Genomic DNA, 18,473 nt, shown 5'->3' on the forward strand with positions numbered 1-18,473 from the left:
TGGAGACATTCCAGAGTGGCTCCCCCAAGACAGATACCCTAAGAGGGATGCCCAGACTGAGATATTAAAGACCTCAGGCTGAGGCACTCTTGGAGAAACACTGCAACTGAAATACCCTCAGAGGGGTCCCCAGATTGAGACTCTTTCAGAAGAATTCTCAGAATAAGACAACTTTGGGGACTTCCCTGGTGGTCCAGTGGTTAAAACTTCACCTTCCAATGCAGGGGATGTGGGTTCAATACCTGGTTGGGGAACTAAGGTCCCATATACCTTGGAGTGCGGCCAAAAAAGAATAAGACACTTCTGGAAGGGTCCTGTCATTTGACACAGACACCCCTGTGTGCTTAGTCACTCAGTCATGTCCGGCTCTTTGCAATCCCGTGGACTGTAGCCCACCAAGACTCCTCTGTCCATGAGATTCTCTGGACAAGAATACTGGAGTGGGTTGCCATGTCTTCCCCCAGGGGATCTTCCCAACCTAGGGATGGAACCCAGGTCTCCTGCATTGCAGTCAGATTCTTTGCTGTCTGAGCCACTGGGGAAGCCCGAGGGCATTGGAGTGGGCAGCCTATCCCTTCTTCAGGGGATCTTCCTAACCCAGGAATTGAACCAGGGTCTCCTGCGTTGTAGGCAGATTCTTTACCAGCTGAGCTACCAGGGAAGCCCAATTGAGGGCAAAAGTACAGAGGAACCCTGGAAGGAGACCAGGGCGGGACACTGAGAGGTATGCCTGGATCTCAGAATTTAGGAAAGGAGCCTAGAGACTCTGGCTCTGAGCTTCGCCTGACCACACTGACTCCCCTGCCTTCTCCCTTCTTCCTCCCCATCAGCTGAGGAGGGCCCCTGGGGTTGAGGTGAGTCCCCCCACCTCAGACTACTGTCCAGGCTCCCTGGATGTCGTTGTAGGTGCTGGATTGTGTGTTTGGGGGAAGGGGGGTGCATTGCAGTCTCTGGTTAGGGAAGATATGGAATTCTGAGGGAGGGAGGAGCAGCTAGCCCAACCAGTTTGGAGAGGTTGTTAGCTGACAGATACCCTGCACGCTAGCTGCTGCAGGGAACTGAAAGGAAGTCCCGGACAACACTCAGTCTGCTCCCTCTGCCAGGCTGCCCTTCTCTGGCTCCTTTCTCCTGACCCAAGTCTCTTCCCTCAGGACTGGGGAAGGCTGGGGTCTGGGACCTCAGCAGGCTGGAACGTCACTATCTAAATTGGCCTTGAGGGGAAAGGAGTGTGTGTGTGTGACACATTAAAGGACAGAGAGGTCCCTGGGGACATATTTCAAGCCACGTGTCCTTCATTCCCTCTAGGCCACAAAACCCGGCCTGACCGGCCTCTGCTTCTCCTTCTTTCCTGGTGGTTGACACAGAGCCTCTCAGAGCCCCTCTGCTTCTCTGTCTTACTTTTCCTCCAGGCCTCTCCTCCCAGGCTTCACGCCACTGTGTGTCCAAGTCCTCCCTCTCCCCTTCTGCAGCCTCTCCCCTCCTTTCTTCCCTGGCCTCTGCCTGCTGGTCTGGGGCCAGGGGGATCCCAGACTCAGCTCTCCACGATTCCCTCTTCTTGGCCAGGACGGGGCGGGCTCCCGGAACTGTGGCCAATGGAGGTGGGGCTCTAGGAGGTGGAGCCCCCGCTGCAGGCTCACCGTCCTGGCGGCGGCTAGAGCTGGGTGGCTTTTCGAGGAGGCCCAGCCCCTGCCTCCCCTCCCTCCCGCCAGGTATAAGAGCTGAGCTCAGGTGAGCGGGCTCCTCCAGTCCTGTCTCAGCAGCTGCCAGCGGGTAAGGAGACCCAGGGCTTTTCACCCAAATGGACTGAACCAGGTTCAGAGGGCATGCTTAGCCTGTCCTAGCTTAGTCTGGCAGGGGAAGGTCCGGGGGACCAGGCCGTGGAGGCTGGGGTGTGTGTGTGTGTCTGTCTGTCTGTGTGTGTGTGTATGTACAGAACAGGGATGGGGGGCTAAGTAGGCCTAGGGGCTGTGACCTTAGCTCCTGGAGCCTGGGCAGGGAAGGGCAGGAAGGGTGTTGGCTCTGACCCCCTGGGTGAGGCACAGAATATGTGGGGTGTAGTCAAAGGGGATAGCTGAGCAAGAAATGCTGAGTTCTCCCCTTAGCTCAGCCGCCCCTCCCCTCTGAGCAGATCATGAGCCATCAGCTCCTCTGGGGCCGGCTGTAGGACGACAAAACTCTCACCACAGGACCAAACGTTTCGAGCACCATGGGACAGTGTCGGTCAGCCAATGCTGAGGTGGGCCCATTCATTCCTGACCTTTCTGTTCCCGCTCCTCTCCTTCACCCTGAGGGTCTGTGTCCCCCCATTGACTTCTGTTCCCTCACCTTGGCCTTGCTCTGCACTCCATGCCCTGCCTGTGAGGTCTGAAGCTCCTCTCTGGTGCCCACACAGGGTGATGAAGACGGGCCCCCCTGAAGAGGATGCTTGGGCCTCATGCTGGGACCTGCCCTGCCTGGTGGCTGGGGGGAGGCGGGGAGGAAGCCTTGCCCAACCCGTGGCTCAGGGCAGAGGACTGTGGGGGCAAAGGGTGCTGGATGCTGGGTTTTGGGGTGGGCGAGGGCCCATGGGCCTGTCAGCTGTCTTCTACTGTGTGGGTCTGTCGGGCTCCTGGGGAAGCAGGCTGTCATAGGGTGGGTGAGGCCTCCCTAACATGGGCGATGTCCCTTGTCCTCAGGATGCCCAGGAATTCAGTGATGTGGAAAAGGCCATTGAGACCCTGATCAAGAATTTCCACCAGTATTCGGTGGAGGGTGGGAAGGAGACGCTGACTCCCTCCGAGCTCCGGGACCTGGTCACCCAGCAGCTGCCGCACCTCATGCCGGTACTGAGAGAGTGAACCCCACCCTGGGCACTACCCTGACTTCCCAAGCAAGTGCTCCAAGACCCCACCCACGCTGCCACGGCCCCTGGCACTGGCAACCCCTTGCTCTTCCCCTGTCAGTGCCAGGCAGGCTCAGGTCCTGCTTCCTGCCCCTGGGCAGGGTGGGGTGGGAAGGTTGGAAGGTACTGCCTGTCTGAGCTGTGGTGTCTTCCCTCCTTGCAGAGCAACTGTGGGCTGGAAGAGAAAATCGCCAACTTGGGCAACTGTAACGACTCTAAACTGGAGTTCGGGAGCTTCTGGGAGCTGATTGGAGAAGCAGCCAAGAGTGTGAAGATGGAGAATGCTGTCCAGGGGAGCTGAAAACCTCCCCCTGGAATTCTGGATGGGTTGGGTGGGATGCTGGGGAAAGGGGACCTTAAACACCTCTCTCCACCACCCCCACACTATTCCCCAGCCCTTCCTGCCTCACCTCTGCAGGGTTCAGGTTCATAATGGCCCTTCTGGGGCCTCTTCGTACCCCATCCCTGTGGAGCTTATGGATCCAGGGGTCCCCACCAAGGGGGAGGCTCGGGGAGCCGTTGGGGCCTGGGACATATATGGAAGGCTGCTGGAGGGTTGAGGATGGTGTAAGGGCCACGTCATTTAGTAGTGGGGAAGGGCAGAGAGGAGCTGAGCTGTGGGAAATGATTTGGAGGGGGTGGCAATAGGGATGGACATTTGGTACTAAGAAGGGTCTCTATGAAACTACCCCTCCTAATCTCTTCCCCAACCCAAACTGTCCCGTGCTGTCCCTCCCTGTCCCCAGTTCTGCCTCAGCCTCCTCTCAGGACTCTGTCTCCCTGGCTTAGGGCAGGGGAAGAAAGACAGAGCAGGGTCGGGGAGAGGTTGAGGAGGGTGACTTTTGGGAGTGAGAGGACCAGCTGGGTGCTTGGGTATTTACAGGATGCTGGTTGTTTTGTATCATTTGATTAATAAAAAAAATGGAAAAAAATGAAAGACGTTGTCTTGATTGGTCTACCTCCCATCCCAAGGGTCCATGGGTAAGAAGGAGTGGGGGTGAATGGCAGAGTCGTTGGGTGGTGTGGTACATGTGGAGGTGCAGTGGTCGGCAGCGGAAGTGACTGGGGGGGACTCACACTCTCCCGTGGATTTGGGTTGAGGAGGGCACCAGGCCTAAAAGGTGGGAGACCCGGTCCTTTCTGAGGGACAAGCTATAGTTTGCCAGTGGCCTGGCCCTCTGGCAGGAGAGCGGGGCATGTATGCACACGTGGGGAAAAGGATGTGAACCCAGGTGTGCTAGAGCCTGCGTGACTAGCAGCAAGGGAACCGTGAGGCTGAGAAACAGGCTGACCGACCTGGGGTTTAATCTCAGCTCTGCCACTTACTATCTTTGGAACTTGGGGGCATCATCTCAGAGTATCAGTTTACTCATCTGTAAAATGGGATCGGACATGTGATGTAACTACTCAGCAGAGAGGCTGACGCAGAGTGAGGAGAGCCCAGGCAGCTGAAGTCTCTGGAATGGGGGATGGGGCCCTTCTGGAGCCAGCTGTTGCCTCTGGGACATCCATGGCCAGCTTCCTATGGTATTTCCCAGAAAGGGATGCAGGGGTTGTTTCCAGAATTCTCTGTTGCACATGAGGTCCTAGGGATGCCTGCCCTGAATGGGGAAGACTAGGAGCCACACTCTGGGTCCTTCTGACTGGAGCCGACAGAAATGGGCATTACTCTTGAAATCCCAAACAGTCATAGTTTCTGTGGCCAGCCAGGCTGGCCTGGAATGCTAACTGAACCTGTCTGTTAGGGGCTGCTGAAACTGGGCTCCCAATGACCCCAGGTGAGTAGGGCAGGTGACTGTCCTTCCCTTCCTTTCTCAAAGTTGTAAATTCTGCTCAGAGCCTGTGGGACTAGGAGGGTGGGGTTGGGGGAGCGCCACCTCTACCACTCCCTCCGGGGTGGGGGCGGAAGGGTGTTAAAAAAGGTGTGTATCCCTTTAACAAGGGCCCAACCCCAGGGCCCAGTCGAGAGGGAGCTCAGTCACTACCTCCCCACCGAGCCAGCTCCGCCGGGCAGGGCCGGGAGGGAGTGGGACAGAATCTGGGAGTGCAGCGGGGAGGAGTCCTGGCTGGGCTGAGCGCGGGGAGCTGCTTGGCAGTGCCAGAGCCCAGGCCCCAGAGCCCCACAGGAGAGGAAGTGGACCGAGAAGGCAGGTGAGCACCCCAGGCCCGTCCTGGGAGGTCTGGGGCTGCCGGAGGGGCCCCCGCAGGCTTGGGAGGCCAGGACAAGGGGCGGCGAAGGGGGCCTGAGGAGGGGGGCCCTGCAGAGACTGAGCAGGAAGGTCTCGTTAATTGTTAACTTTCCCCAAAGGCCAGTTTGGGAATGAAGGTTTCTGGTGAGGTCGGGGGCTGGAGAGGCCTTCAGAAGGAGTGGATGCAGTGGTGAGACCCCCTTCCCCAGCCCAGCAGCTGCCTGGGATCCTCTCCCCGGGTTGGGCCACCGGGCAAAGTGTTGAGGAGCTTTGCTCTGATTTCCCCCCACAGTTCAGGGCAGATGTGTGTTGGCGGGGGCTGGGGAGAAGCCAGACCCTGGACACAGGCCTCTCTGGGCTCTGAGGGCCGTGTCCTGGGACAGGTGATGAGGTCCAGGAGGAGCCAGCAAGGGCCCAGGGGGTCTGAGAGCAGCCCGCGGAGGAGAGGCAGCACCTGGGTGGCTTCTCTCTACCTCTGACTCCGGCAGGTCCCAGACGCTGGCCCCACGTGCTCTGGGAGCTGTTCCTTGGGAGGGGCCGTGAGACTAGGAGAAACCTGGGTGAGGCCCCCTGCAGCCCTAGTTCTAGGAGAGGGGCTGGGAAACTGGGCAGCTTCTCCTCTACCTCAGGACCCAGGCAGGTTCTGGCTTGACTCACTTTGCTCGGTGGAGCCACCTGCCCTACGGAGCATTCCCCTCCCTGCCCTGTCCAAGAGGGTGGGGGTGAGGGCAGGGATGCTGGGAGATGGAGCCCTGGAGTGCTGGGGAGTGGGGCTCACACTTTCCCCATGTCGACTAGAGAGGCGCCGTCTGGGTGTTGGTGAGGCCAAGTGCAGTAGGGTGTGTGTGTGTCCACACCAAACTCCTCCAGCGTTACTTGTCTGGAAAAAAAAAATTCAGATGAACAGGTTTCTTCCTCCAGCTACACACTCTGAAAGCAGAAGCGTTCGGAAGGTAGATGGGTCACCCAAGCAGAGAGGATCAGAAATGGCAGAATTCCTTGCTTATTATGATTGTGTATATTTGTGTATTAGATGGCTGTGAGTTCTGTGAGGGTGAGGAGGGGTGAGGCAGGGACACTTGTTTGAGATATTAGCCTCTGGGACTAGGGAAAGAGCTAGAGGAGGGGGAGCAGAGAGTGGAGTTGTAGAGGTTGGAGAAGTAGTTTGGAACAGCCTTGCATATAGAATAAAGCATTACCAGCTTGGTGTTAGATTGTACCTTCCTGTGCTTTGCAGAGAGCTGGGGCAAATGAGTGAATTAAGAAAGAAATGAATGAGTGAATGAATGAATGAGTAAGCAAATGAATGGTGGATACAGGAGTGAGGTCAATGGAAGGGATGCAGAGAATGCCAAATTTAGGCTTGGGGGTGGACCAGGCTCTAGAAGGGAGATGACTAGGAGAGATAGGAGTCTAGGGACATATCCCAATACTTGGGAACAATTTAAGACTCCAGAAGTATGTGTGGAGTAGGGAAGAAAAGCTGAGTTTTAGAGGGCGTGGGCTCCATGTGGAAGGGGACTGGGGAGTTAAAAAGATGAGGGGGTGAAGAAGAGGCCCTTGGAGGGGTGGGGCCCAGGGCCTGGGGGTGAGAGGGTGGGGCTGAAGTGACTGAGACCCAGGAAGGTGGTGTCAGGGCAATTTGAGCTTCTGGAGAAGTCAGCAAGCTGGGCTGAGGTGGGCGGGGTGGGGGTGGGGGCCTCTCGGTTGCTCAATGATGAATCAGCCAAGGTGAAGACAATGAGAACTTTGCCGGCGGGTTGGGGGCCCCAGCTGAGAGGGTCCTTTGGAGGATGAGTCCTTCTATTCCTGCTTTTTTGGAAGGCTGTATTGTCCTGTCCACCTCCTCCATCACTCTCAGGATCTGCTTAGAGGAAAGTCAGTGCAGGAGTTATCTCCTGCACCTCCTCCCTTCCCCCCAGCCCCTCGTCTGGGGACCCTCTGGCCTGGTTGGTGGGAGGACTGGGTAGGCAGGTGGGGCAGGTGACCTTGGCAGGGGTGTAGTGACGGAGCCTGTCTCCTGGCCCCCAGGGGAGGGAGGTGTGATGACACCTGACCAGTAGCCTCTGATATCTTTCCTTCAGAAAAACTTCAGAAGAGCATTTTTTAACTCCAGCATTGTCCAGTTGACTAAAAGGTGGGGTAGGGCATTTTGGGAAGCCTGGGATCTGAAGCCCACCTCTCTGGGTGACTGTGTCCTTGACAGTAGGTGCTGAGATGTCTCCTGGGAGCTCACCTATGTCTTGCCAGGAAGAGGCTGAGACATGGTAAAAAGGAAGGGCAGGCCTGGGCTCCAAGAAGGCAGGTGGTGGGAGGGGAGTGGGTGACCAGTGCGGGGAGGGACAGAGGCACATTGCCCCAAACCCATTTCTTTCGCTTTGCTCTCCTTTTTTTTTGAAAAAAATTATTTATTTACTTATGGTTGCACTGGGTCTTTGTTGAAGTGCATGGGCTTTCTCTAGTTGGGGTGAGTGCAAACTACTTTCTAGTTGCGCTGTTCAGGTTTCCCATTGTGGGGACTTCTCTTGTTATGGAGCTCAGCCTCGAGGCCCGAGAGCTTCCGTAGTTGCGGCTGTCAGGCTCTAGGGCATGCAGGCTCAGTAGTTGTGCTCTCTGAGCTTACTTGTTCTGCTACAGGTGGAATCTTCTTGGAAGAGTGATCGGACCCATGTCGCTGCATTGGTGGGCGGATTCTCATCCATCCTACCGCCAGGGGAGTCCCTCCCTTTCCTATTCTTATTTCCCACAGGATTCCTCACTTGGGGAACAAGGTCTGGGATGGGTAAAGCTGGGGGTTCTCTGAACTTTCTCCCCACTCCCAAGGCTAGTTGGAAGTAGTTGATAAAATTCTTGCTGACATGAGTGCAGCTTCAGGAATCCTCAGGAATACTGGTCAGAGGCCTGGGCCATTTCCCATCCAGGGGCAGGAAGGCAGACGGTTCATGGACTGAAACATTTTTGTCTTCATTTGTGAATGTTAGAGCATTTGTATGAAAGTCTCACAAAGGTGTAAACATTGAACCACACAATTACACACAATAAATAAGGAGGACTTCCCTGGTGGCTCAGATAGAAAAGAACCTGCCTGCAGTGTGGGAGACCTGGGTCAGGAAGATCCCCTGGAGAAAGGAATGTCAATCCACTCCAGTATTCTTATTTGGAGAATTCCTTGGACAGAGGAGCCTGGAGGGCTATATATGGTCCAAGGGGGTCGCAAAGAGTTGCATACAGCTGAACGACTAACACTTTCACTTTTCACTTTCACTGGAAAAAGAGTATGGTTTCCTACAGTTCTGGTTCCATTTTTCACCCTCTGGCCACAGACCAGATGGTCAGGTAGATGAGGCAGGGGAGAGAAGGGGGGAATTCCTGGTCAGAGTTGCCTCAGCCTGACCCCTCTCCCTCTCAACTCTCCTTCCTTCCTGCATCCTGGCTTTGTCCTTCTGAATCTCACCCTTCCTTTAGAAGCAGTTTCATAGAAGAGAGACATCTTAGAAGGATGGTCAGGGACCTTGGATACCTGGTGTCAGGGCTGGAAGAAGGTGGAATATTTATAGAACCTCTACCTTGAGCAAGGCATTGACCAGGTCACGTGGGCGAGGGGAGATGCAGAGATTAAAAGCAGGGTGGTTGTATATCTTGAATTTTAAAAAGTGGTCCCAAAGTCTCCGTGCCCTACTGTTTGGTTCAGGAAACACAATGACTGCATGTAAGAAACACCATCCTTGCTTCAAGGAATGTCTGGTGTCTGAGGAGAGAAGATCCTAGAAGAGATTGCAGCCGCACTAGCTTGTGGGCCCAGCCAACTTCGGCTGAGAGTCTGTGGGAGTCAGGGGAGGGGAGTACTGAGGGCAAGGTTCAGGGCAACCTTCCCCAGGAGGTGCGGTTTGGGCAGGCTTCAGCTAGGTGGAGAGGGCAGGATAAAGGGCACAGGAAGAGGGATGGATGGCCAAGAGGAGATTAGAAAGCAGGTGGCAGGGGTAAGGAGCTGTGGTGGGGCCCGGGGAAGCAGACCTCCCTTCCAAAGCGAACCATGGGATGCCCCGATAACGGTGTCCACCTTCCAGAGCCCGGACCAATGGGCAAGGCGGCTGCAACTCATCCTTGGGCTTGGGGGTGGGAGGGAAGGCTCATTTGCCAGGGTTCACTTGGGGGGGCTCTGGGCATGGGCGGTGACTCACAGAGTAGATCCGCCTGCTCCCCTCATATCCTGTTATTCTGTTGGCTGTATCCGCTCGGAATGTGAGTGCCTTTTGTCCTGGGGCGAGGGGGGTGACGTGTGTAGCCTCTGGCTGGCTGCGGAGGCTCCATCTCCAGCTGTCTCCAGCTGGGGCAGGACCAGGCCTGGCTCCTCCTTAGGTAAAGGGGTGGGGGGGGGGGACGTCCTTGGATCCTGCTGTATATTTCGAGGTGGGTATGAGGGAGGTTAGGCTAGCCGGAGGTGGCTGGGGGCCTGCACAAAACCTGACCTGGTGGATCAGGACCTTGTTTAACCAGAGAAGGACAGCCATGGCCTGAGACCCTGAACGTACTATCCTGGAGCCTGGCTGAAGGGTTAGGGAGATCCTAGGTCCACGCCTCCTGCTTTGTTGCCTGGGGCCAGGTCTCGGGCCACCCGGGGAGTGGCGGACATGGCTCCTGTCCCTCCCCAGCCCCCTTGGCCTATCCTACCAATTTCTGCCTGTACTTGTTCCCGGGGCAGGGACCCTGGGTAGGCCGGGTATGGATAGGGCAGAGGGGTGGGCGCTGGCACTCACTGTCTTCCCACGGATCCTCTCTTCTCTCTGGGGCTCTGACAAGCCCAGTGCCTGGGGCTGGGGAAGGGCCTGGAAAACCTGCTGAGGCGGTTGAGCCGGAGATCACCTGGATGAGAGGAGACACATAGTTCTCATTCCAGGCCCACCTCCACGTCCACCCTGGGTTCTTGGGTTCTCCTTTCTCTGCCTCCTCCCTCCTCCAGAGGTCCGGGGTCTGGCTGGCCAGCATGGGGGGCCAGGGTCTCAGGGTGTGGGCCCAGCGGGAGGACAGGGGCTGGGAGACCTAGGCAGAGCTGTGGTCTGTGAGGTGTCCTCACTCCCCCTCATCCTGGCGCCCAGGCCCTGTGAGGCGTGAGGCAGTGAGATGGCAGACTCATACACGGAGCTGGAGAAGGCGGTGGTCATCCTGGTGGAAAACTTCTACAAATACGTCTCCAAGCACAGCCTGGTCAAGAACAAGATCAGCAAGAGCAGCTTCCGGAAGATGCTTCAGAAAGAGCTCAACCATATGCTGACGGTGAGGTTCCCCCCACCCAAGGGCCTGGCCTTCCTCACCCCCACCCCTCATCAGCCCCCAAAGCCCTGTCCTCTCTGGGTGTCCTTCCCCACTGCTTTCTCGGTCCTTTCAGAGTTACCCCCCACCACAAACCAGGGTCTCAACTCCACCCAGGCCTCTGCCTTTAGCGTGCCCAGGCCTGAGCCAGTGAGGGCTCCGTTCCCATTTTCCAAAGGCCTGGGGTCCTTCCTGGGGCTGCTGTAGAGCGGCCACATTAGCACTGCTGATCCTTGATTCTCCCCCAGGACACGGGGAACCGAAAGGCTGCTGACAAGCTCATCCAGAACCTGGATGCCAACCACGACGGACGCATCAGCTTTGACGAGTACTGGACCTTGATAGGCGGCATCACTAGTCCTATCGCCAACCTTATCCGCCAGCAGGAGCAGCAGAACAGCAGCTAGAAGGCCCGTCCCGCCGTCCCTGCCCCCCATGCCCTTCCTACACTCCCTCCTTAGGCTCCTCTGCCCACCCAGGCCCCCGTCCTCTCTTCTCCCTCTAGACCCTCTTCGGACCTTAGCCGAACAGGGTAAGGGGAAACGTCAGGGCCCCTCTGTGAGTGTCTCAGCCTGGGGGTGCCTCTCTGTGGGTCTCAGTCCCTGGAGCCAGCAGACCCTGGGGCCCCTCTGTGACAATGCTGTATGGGGACCCATGAGTTTCCCTACCTGTTCAGTCCGTCTACCCTTCTGACTTCCGATGTTCCTGCCTGATTCCGGGCCTCTCCTGACCTCAGAGGTCAGCTTGCTGCTTCAGGTCTCTGGGTTCCTGGCAGCACCAGCAAGGACTTCTCTCTTGCTCTCCCCTCAGCCCCTCTTCTGGGTAGAGGAGACTTCCAGGGATTGTCCTCCAGCTGCCTCTGCGTCTGGGAACAGGGTCGAGCCCCCTCCCTCCTCTTCAGCCACTGAAATGGGAAAAAGGCTGGATCTAGAGTTTTCCTCCCCCTCACCCAGTCCCTTTGTCATGTTTATTAAAGCCTTTCTACTCCTTGGAACCTCCTTCTGTTTTGGTGATCTTTGCCATGGGGCCCTAAGGCAAGGGAGCAGCAAGGGGGAATCTCATGAGAAACCCCAAGGGCAGAGGAAGAAAGAAGGACTCTGGGATCCTGCAGGTGCTGTCAGCAATAGGTCAGCAACTTCTTCCCTCCTCCAAGAAGGGCCAAGGTCACATGTCAATACCTCTGGGCCCTCACAGCTGGAACTCAACTCACATTCAACTTCTGGGCACACAGTGCATCCCATTTAGTCCTCACTGCAATTCCAGGAGAGAGGGGCCACAACTCTCATGTTGAGTCATGAGTAGGACTGAGATACTGAATTCTCATCAATAGATTATTCTAATACACAGAGAAGTTTGTGGGATGAGGAAGTGGGGTGCAAAGAAAGAGGGGTGTGGGAGGCCAGAGTTAGGTCTTAACCTGATGTGGGGGACAATGACAGCTTCTGTGTTTCTTCCCTGCCATGGAAAGACAGCACATGCCCCCAGGAGAAATAGGGCAGGAGGTCCAGCCTGCAGGGCTCTGGATCAGTGGTTTTCAACCCCAGGAAGTGTACCCCAAGGTTTAAGATTTTTTAAAAGATGCACAGTCATAAACAGTTTTACAGTTTTATTGGAATCCATTACAGATCCTCAACCTCCTAAAAGTGACCTGCCTCATATGAGCTTGAGGTCAAACTATATGTTTAATATGGTGCCATTTGTCTATTTGTTACTTGTTTTTCTTTTTTTGCTTTTTGTTACTTTTTTTGGTGTCATCAGTTCAGTTCAATTTAGTCACTTGGTTGTGTCTGACTCTTTGCGACCCCATGGACTGCAGCATGCCAGACTTACCTGTCCATCACCAACTCTCTGAGCTTGCTCAAACTCACGTCCATGGAGTCGGTGATGCCATTCAACCATCTCATCCTCTGTCGTCCCCTTCTCCTCCTGCCTTCAATCTTTCTCAGCATCAGAGTCTTTTTCAATGAGTCAGTTCTTTCTATCAGGTGGCCAAAGTATTTGATGTCAAGGAATATTTGCTTGTTACAATGTCATGAGGCTGTCTCCCTAAGTTTTCTTCTATGAGTTTTATAGTTTCAGATCTATGTTTAGGTTCCCATTTGAGTTAATTTTTGTATATGGTGTAAGGTAAGGGTCCAAATTCATTCCTTTGTGTATGAATATCCAGTTTTCCTAGTACCATTTGTTGAAGAGACTATCACTTTCCCATTGTGTGGTGTTGATATCCTTAATGAAAATCATTCAATCAAACATGTGAGGGTGTAGTTTTGGGCTCTCCATTCCGGCCCATTGGGCTGTATGTCTGTCTTTTTGCCAGTTCATACTGTTTGGATTACTGTAGCTTTGTAATGTGTTCTGAAATCAGGATGTATGAGGCCTCCAGCTTTATTCTTCTTTCTCAAGGTTGTTTTGACTACTTGGGGTCCTTTGAGATTCCATATGAATTTTAGGATAGTTTTTTTTCTATTTCCGAAAAAAATGCCATTGGGATTTTGATAGGGATTTCATTTAATCTCTAGTTCACTTTGGATAGTATGAACATTAAGCTATATTAAGTCTTCCAATCCATGAATTTGGGATGTCTTTCCCTTTATTTGTGACTTCCTTAATTTCTTTCAGCAATCTTTTGTAGTTTTCTGTGTACAAGATTTTGCCAAGGACTTGATGTGGTAGTTCCTTAAAGCCTAAGGTGAGAGGATGCCACCATGAAAGATCCCAGAGGCAACTCAGAATAGAGCTCCCTTCACTGCCCCTGGTTTGTGCCTGGGGACCAACACTTTACCCATCAAGAGTTTAGAACAGCAGGTGGGAAATGAGCAGATGTGTGACCCCAGTTAGTGGCTTATTTCTAGAGGGTTCTAAGTGTAACCCTAGAGGACTGGAGATGATGCTGAGCTTCAGTGGAGGTCAGAGAAACTTACCAACAGTCACTGCTTGGGCTCCAGGGCCTGGAGCCAGAAAGGCCCCAAAGGAACAAAAGCAGCCGCTTCGAGGTCAGGCAGCTCAGCTGGAGGCCTCCCTGGGGAGTGTTGGGTCAGCAAAGGGCCAGGCTTTCTCCCTCACCCAGGAGTCCAGGGACCAGACGGCCTGAGCAGGGCCTGAGCAGAGCAGGAGGACGGGGGCCAGAAACAGGTCCCTGTGGGGGTCCCCCAGTGGAGCTGAGAAGGGTCCCTCTGTCTGGGGTCTCACACTGGCCTGGCCTAGTGTCTAAACTATTGGGACTAAGGAGGTGGGTACCCAATACATTGTGCCCATCAAATCCATCTGACACCAGGTTTGTCATTCTACAGGGTGAGAACCTGGCTTGTCTTGCCACATTAGGGGAAGAACACCAAACTCACCTGGGTCAGCTTTTGTATTTCCTATACATTTTGGTTTTCCTTTCCATTTCTATTCCTAGTAAAGTCCCTTTCAGAAAACAAAACAATCCTTTCTGTAAGTCCAGTGTTAAAAGTTTAAAAAAACTTTTCTCATCCAAGGCTCTTGTGGTCCTCCTGGCAGCCCTATGAGACAGGAATCATAATCCATGTTTTACAGATGAAGATATCGAGGCTCAGAGAAGTGACGTGACTTAGTTAAAGACACACTGCTGATCTGACCAGTGGACCTGCCGCTCAGGCCCCTGCTATTACTAACTCTGTGTGGCCTGCCCAAAGGGCAGAGGCTCTGGTCTGTGTCTTGACCCCAGTGATTATGAAGCATTTAAGCCCCTTACAGGCCCTGGATGGTGGTCGTGGTTGCTTCTGCTGAGGACACATTCATTTATTTATTCATTCACTCATTCAGAGCATAGTACTTTGGGGTCTTCCCTGGTCCAGCTGTTAAGAATTCGAGCTTCCCGCTTCAGCAGCACATATACTAATATTGGAACAATACAGAGAGGATTAGCATGGCCCCTGCGCAAGGATGACATGCAAATTCGTGAAGCGTTCCATATTTTTAAGAAAAAAGACAGAAGAAAGAAGAAAGAAAAAAAAAAGAATTCGAGCTTCCACTGTAAGGAGGGTAAGGAAAGTGTGTTCCATCCTGGCAATGTGGCCAAAAAAAAATTAAAAAAAATAATATAGTACTTGTATGTGCCAGGCACAGTAGATAGTGCAGTAAAAAGAGAAGGAAAAATATGTTTCTTGATTTTATGGGACTTTCAGTTTAGAGAAGACAACAAATAACCATGTAATCACACAAACAAGTGGATGATTACAAACTGGGGTCAACTGCCAAAGGATCATATTTACAGCAAATTTTTTTTTTCCTACATCAGACCTCTTGTGGGATCTTAGTTCCTCGATCAGGGATCAAACCTGGGTCATGATAGTGAAAGCACTGAGTCCTAAACACTGGACCACTAGGGAATTCCCTGTAGTATTTTTAAACAAAGAAACCTGATTTAGTCTGGAAGTGGGGAGTGTCCTTATGGAAGTGACTCTTGTGATTTAAAAGATGAGCAAAAGTTATCCAGGCAAGGGGAACATTGTGAGAATAAAGTTGAGGGGAAGAAGTGCTACCCAAATAGAAAGACCATCATATGCAAAGGTTCTGTGGCAGGAGGCTCCTTTTTACTGAGGGGAAGTGAGTGTGGCTAAAGCCCAATAACAAGATGAGGCTGGAGAGTTCCCTCAGGGACATGTTAAGGATTGGCAGCCACTGAATGGTTTTTTTCAGCAATGTGCGCGCGTGTGTGTGTGTGTGTTTGTGTGCACTTGGGTGTGTGATGTGCTCAGATTTGCATTTTGAAAAATTTCACATATTTTGCCACATGGAAAAGATTAAGAGGGGGTAAAGTAGGGGCAGGGAGACCAGTGAAGAGATATTTTAACAAATAATAGTTAATTGTTACCGAGTACTTTCTCTATATGAGGTTTCTCTGGTGGCTGTCTGGTTTTCTCCAGTGAAGGACAAGAAAGCCTGGCATGATGCAGTTCATGGGGTCACAAAGAGTCAGACACAACTGAACGACTGAACAACAGCGGGTGACTCAGTGGTTAAGAATCCGTCTGCTAATGTAACAGATGCGGGTTTGATCCCTGGGTCAGAAAGAGCCCCTGGAGAGTGAAATAGCAACTAATTCCCCTGAAATCCCATGGACAGAGGAACCTGGTGGGCTGTAATCCATAGCATCGCAAAGAGTTGGATCAGACATGACTTAGTAACTAAACAAACAAACCTACTCTATAGAGGCACTGTTCTGAGTATTTTGCACATATTAAATCCTTAATCCACAGAACCCAATGAAGTAAATACTTCTGTTATCCCCATTTTACAGGTGAGGAAACCGAGGCACAGAGAAGTTACATAACTTACCAGAGATCATACAACTGATAAGTGGTGGAACCCAGGCAGTCTGATTTGGGAGCTGCGGCTCTTAACTACGCTTGTCTCCTGAACTCCGGTAGAGAGAGTTAGAGCGCAGGCTCACTTATCCCAATCAGCATGTGCTTATATTGTGCTCACTACGGTATTCTATATCTGCGGAGCTTGGAGTCTAGTCAGGTGGAGATACCTGAGCAGCAAGTGAACAAGGAAATCATATTGGTGTGTAAAGAACAATAAAGCAGAGATGAAGAACAGTGAGTTGGGGAGAGGGGTGGTGGGGAGATGTGAGAAGCAGATGCATTTGTGAGAGACTTAGGGGGTAAAATCATCAGGTCTTGATGGATTGGACATAATGGACCAGGGAGAGGCAGGTGTCCAGGAGACTGATATTTCTGACTGGTGGAGCCAGATGGGTGGTGGTGCCATTTACTGCCACAGGGAAACCTGGAGGAGGCCTGGATTTGGGGGAGCAGGTGTGTGGATATGGCAAGTTTAGTTTTACTTAGTAATGTCAAAGGAGTTGTGGGATATACATATCCAGAGTTCAGAGGAGAGGGCTGGATTGGCAGGTTGGGAAGCAGAAACATACAGACAGAAACCTAAGCATTGGGCATGGATGAGCTTGCCAAGGGATAGAGTGTGAAATGAGAAGAGAAGAGGTTCTGTCTAAAGAGCATCTGCAATCTGACACCAATTCCAATTTTAGAGTGTGAAGTTTTCCCCCCACGTCACCAAGCAGGGATTCCTAAACTCAGCTCAATTCTGACACTTTTATCTACCAGGAGACAGCATCAGACCTACCAGTTAAGGGCTCAGTTCGACAAAACGTCCCCCCAAGCCCTCACACTTCAGTTACCAATCAAAAGTCTGCCTGTAAAAAGAGGGTTTTACAACCCCTTCTTTCAGTTCAGTTCAGTTCAGTTGCTCAGTCGAGTCCAACTCTTTGTGACCCCACGAACCCCAGCATGCCAGGCCTCCCTGTCCATCACCAACTCCCGGAGTTTACCCAAACCTGTGTCCATTGAGTCGGTGATGCCATCCAACCATCTCATCCTCTGTCATCCCCCTTCTCCTCCTGCCCTCAATCTTTCCCAGCATCAGGGTCTTTTCCAATGAGGCAGCTCTTCTCTTCAGGTGGCCATAGTATTGGAGTTTCAGCTTCAACATCAGTCCTTCCAATGAATACCCAGGACTGATCTCCTTTAGGATGGACTGGTTGGAGCTCCTTGCAGTCCAAGGGACTCTCAAGAGTCTTCTCCAAAACCACAGGTCAAAAGCATCAATTCTGCAGTGCTCAGCTTTCTTTATGGTCCAATTCTCACATCCATACATGACTACTGGAAAAACCATAGCCTTGACTAGATGGACATTTGTTGACAAATTAATGTCTCTGCTTTTTAATATGCTGTCTAGGTTGGTCATAACTTTCCTTCCAAGGAACAAGCATCTTTTAATTTCATGGCTGCAATCACCATATGCAGTGATTTTGGAGCCCAGAAAAATAAAGTCAGCCACTGTTTCCACTGTTCCCCATTTGCCATGAAGTGATGGGACCGGATGCCATGATCTTAGTTTTCTGAATGTTGAGCTTTAAGCCAACTTTTTCATTCTCTTTCACTTTCATCAAGAGGCTCTTTAGTTCTTCTTCACTTTCTGCCATAAGGGCGGTGTCATCTGCATATCTGAGGTTATTGATATTTCTCCCGGCAATCTTGATTCCAGCTTGTGCTTCATCCAGCCCAGCGTTTCTCATGATGTACTCTGCATATAAGTTAAATAAGCAGGGTGACAATATACAGCCTTGATGTACTCCTTTTCCTATTTGGAACCAGTCTGTTGTTCCATGTCCAGTTCTAACTGTTGCTTCTTGACCTGCATACAGGTTTCTCAAGAGGCAGGTCAGGTGGTCTGGTATTCCCATCTCTTTCAGAATTTTCCACAGTTTATTGTGATCCACCCAGTCAAAGGCTTTGGCATAGTCAATAAAGCAGAAATAGACGTTTTTCTGGAACTCTCTTGCTTTTTCAATGATCCAGCGGATGTTGGCAATTTGATCTCTGGTTCCTCTCCCTTTTCTAAAACCAGCTTGAACATCTGGAAGTTCACAGTTCGCGTATTGCTGAAGCCTGGCTTGGAGAATTTTGAGCATTACTTTACTAGCGAGTGAGATGGGTGCAATTGTGCGGTAGTTTGAGCATTCTTTGGCATTGCTTTTCTTTGGGATTGGAATGAAAACTGACCTTTTCCAGTCCTGTGGCCACTGCTGAGTTTTCCAAATTTGCTGGCATATTGAGTGCAGCACTTCCACAGCATCATCCTTTAGGATTTGAAATAGCTCAACTGGAATTCCATCACCTCCACTAGCTTTGTTTGTAGTGATGCTTCCTAAGGCCCACTTGACTTCACATTCCAGGATGTCTGGCTCTAGGTGAGTGACCACACCATCATGATTATCTGGGTTGTGAAGATCTTTTCAGTACTAGAGCACCATTCTCTTCCCCAGATAGTCATGTGGCATCTCCCTCATCTACTTAAGGTCTTTGATCAAATGTCACTCTCTCCATAGAACCTTCCTGATCACTTTATCTAAAATTGAACCTTTCCACAGGCTGGTATACCCTATTCCCACTTCCTGCTTTATTTTTCCTCATGGCACTCATGACCCCTAAAATTCCATGTGTTTTTACTTTTTCTTCATGTTCAAGTCAAATCCAGGAGTCTTCCTGGGTTCTTCCTTATGTCTCACTCCCCACACCTAACTGATCAGCAAGTTCTATTGG

At 52.1% G+C, this 18,473-nt stretch overlaps 3 protein-coding genes and 1 non-coding gene across 6 annotated transcripts in view; all 4 read left to right on the forward strand.

Moving 5' to 3' along the window:
* The first annotated feature begins 1,382 nt into the window (after positions 1-1,382).
* Positions 1,383-3,818, forward strand: S100A14 (S100 calcium binding protein A14). The gene is made up of 4 exons (XM_043878000.1): positions 1,383-1,770; positions 2,129-2,236; positions 2,676-2,822; positions 3,045-3,818. The coding sequence occupies exons 2-4, from the start codon at positions 2,207-2,209 to the stop codon at positions 3,180-3,182; spliced, it is 315 nt and encodes a 104-aa protein (XP_043733935.1). The 5' UTR covers positions 1,383-1,770; positions 2,129-2,206; the 3' UTR covers positions 3,183-3,818.
* Positions 3,819-4,858: 1,040 nt separating this feature from the next.
* On the forward strand, positions 4,859-11,374 carry S100A16 (S100 calcium binding protein A16). Of its 3 annotated transcripts, none has more exons than XM_043877365.1 (3): positions 4,859-5,032; positions 10,167-10,344; positions 10,629-11,374. In XM_043877365.1, the coding sequence occupies exons 2-3, from the start codon at positions 10,192-10,194 to the stop codon at positions 10,785-10,787; spliced, it is 312 nt and encodes a 103-aa protein (XP_043733300.1). In that variant the 5' UTR covers positions 4,859-5,032; positions 10,167-10,191; the 3' UTR covers positions 10,788-11,374. The 3 variants fall into 3 exon arrangements, with proteins under 3 accessions (XP_043733300.1, XP_043733302.1, XP_043733301.1); XM_043877367.1 differs by lacking the exon at positions 4,859-5,032 and adding an exon at positions 5,190-5,260; XM_043877366.1 differs by lacking the exon at positions 4,859-5,032 and adding an exon at positions 9,280-9,429.
* Positions 11,375-14,211: 2,837 nt separating this feature from the next.
* On the forward strand, positions 14,212-14,321 carry LOC122678473. The gene has a single exon (XR_006336143.1). It is a non-coding gene; the product is annotated as a U6 spliceosomal RNA (small nuclear RNA).
* Positions 14,322-15,922: 1,601 nt separating this feature from the next.
* S100A2 (S100 calcium binding protein A2) overlaps positions 15,923-18,473 on the forward strand; it is a 29,303-nt gene continuing 26,752 nt past the window's right edge. The window contains exon 1 of the mRNA XM_043877360.1: positions 15,923-15,947. Within this exon, the coding sequence (XP_043733295.1) occupies positions 15,938-15,947 (10 nt within the window). The 5' untranslated portion in view covers positions 15,923-15,937. The remainder of the gene's footprint in view (positions 15,948-18,473) is intronic.

The sequence above is a fragment of the Cervus elaphus genome, chromosome 20 (genome assembly GCF_910594005.1).
Source record: "Cervus elaphus chromosome 20, mCerEla1.1, whole genome shotgun sequence".
Classification (NCBI taxonomy): Eukaryota; Metazoa; Chordata; class Mammalia; order Artiodactyla; family Cervidae; genus Cervus; species Cervus elaphus.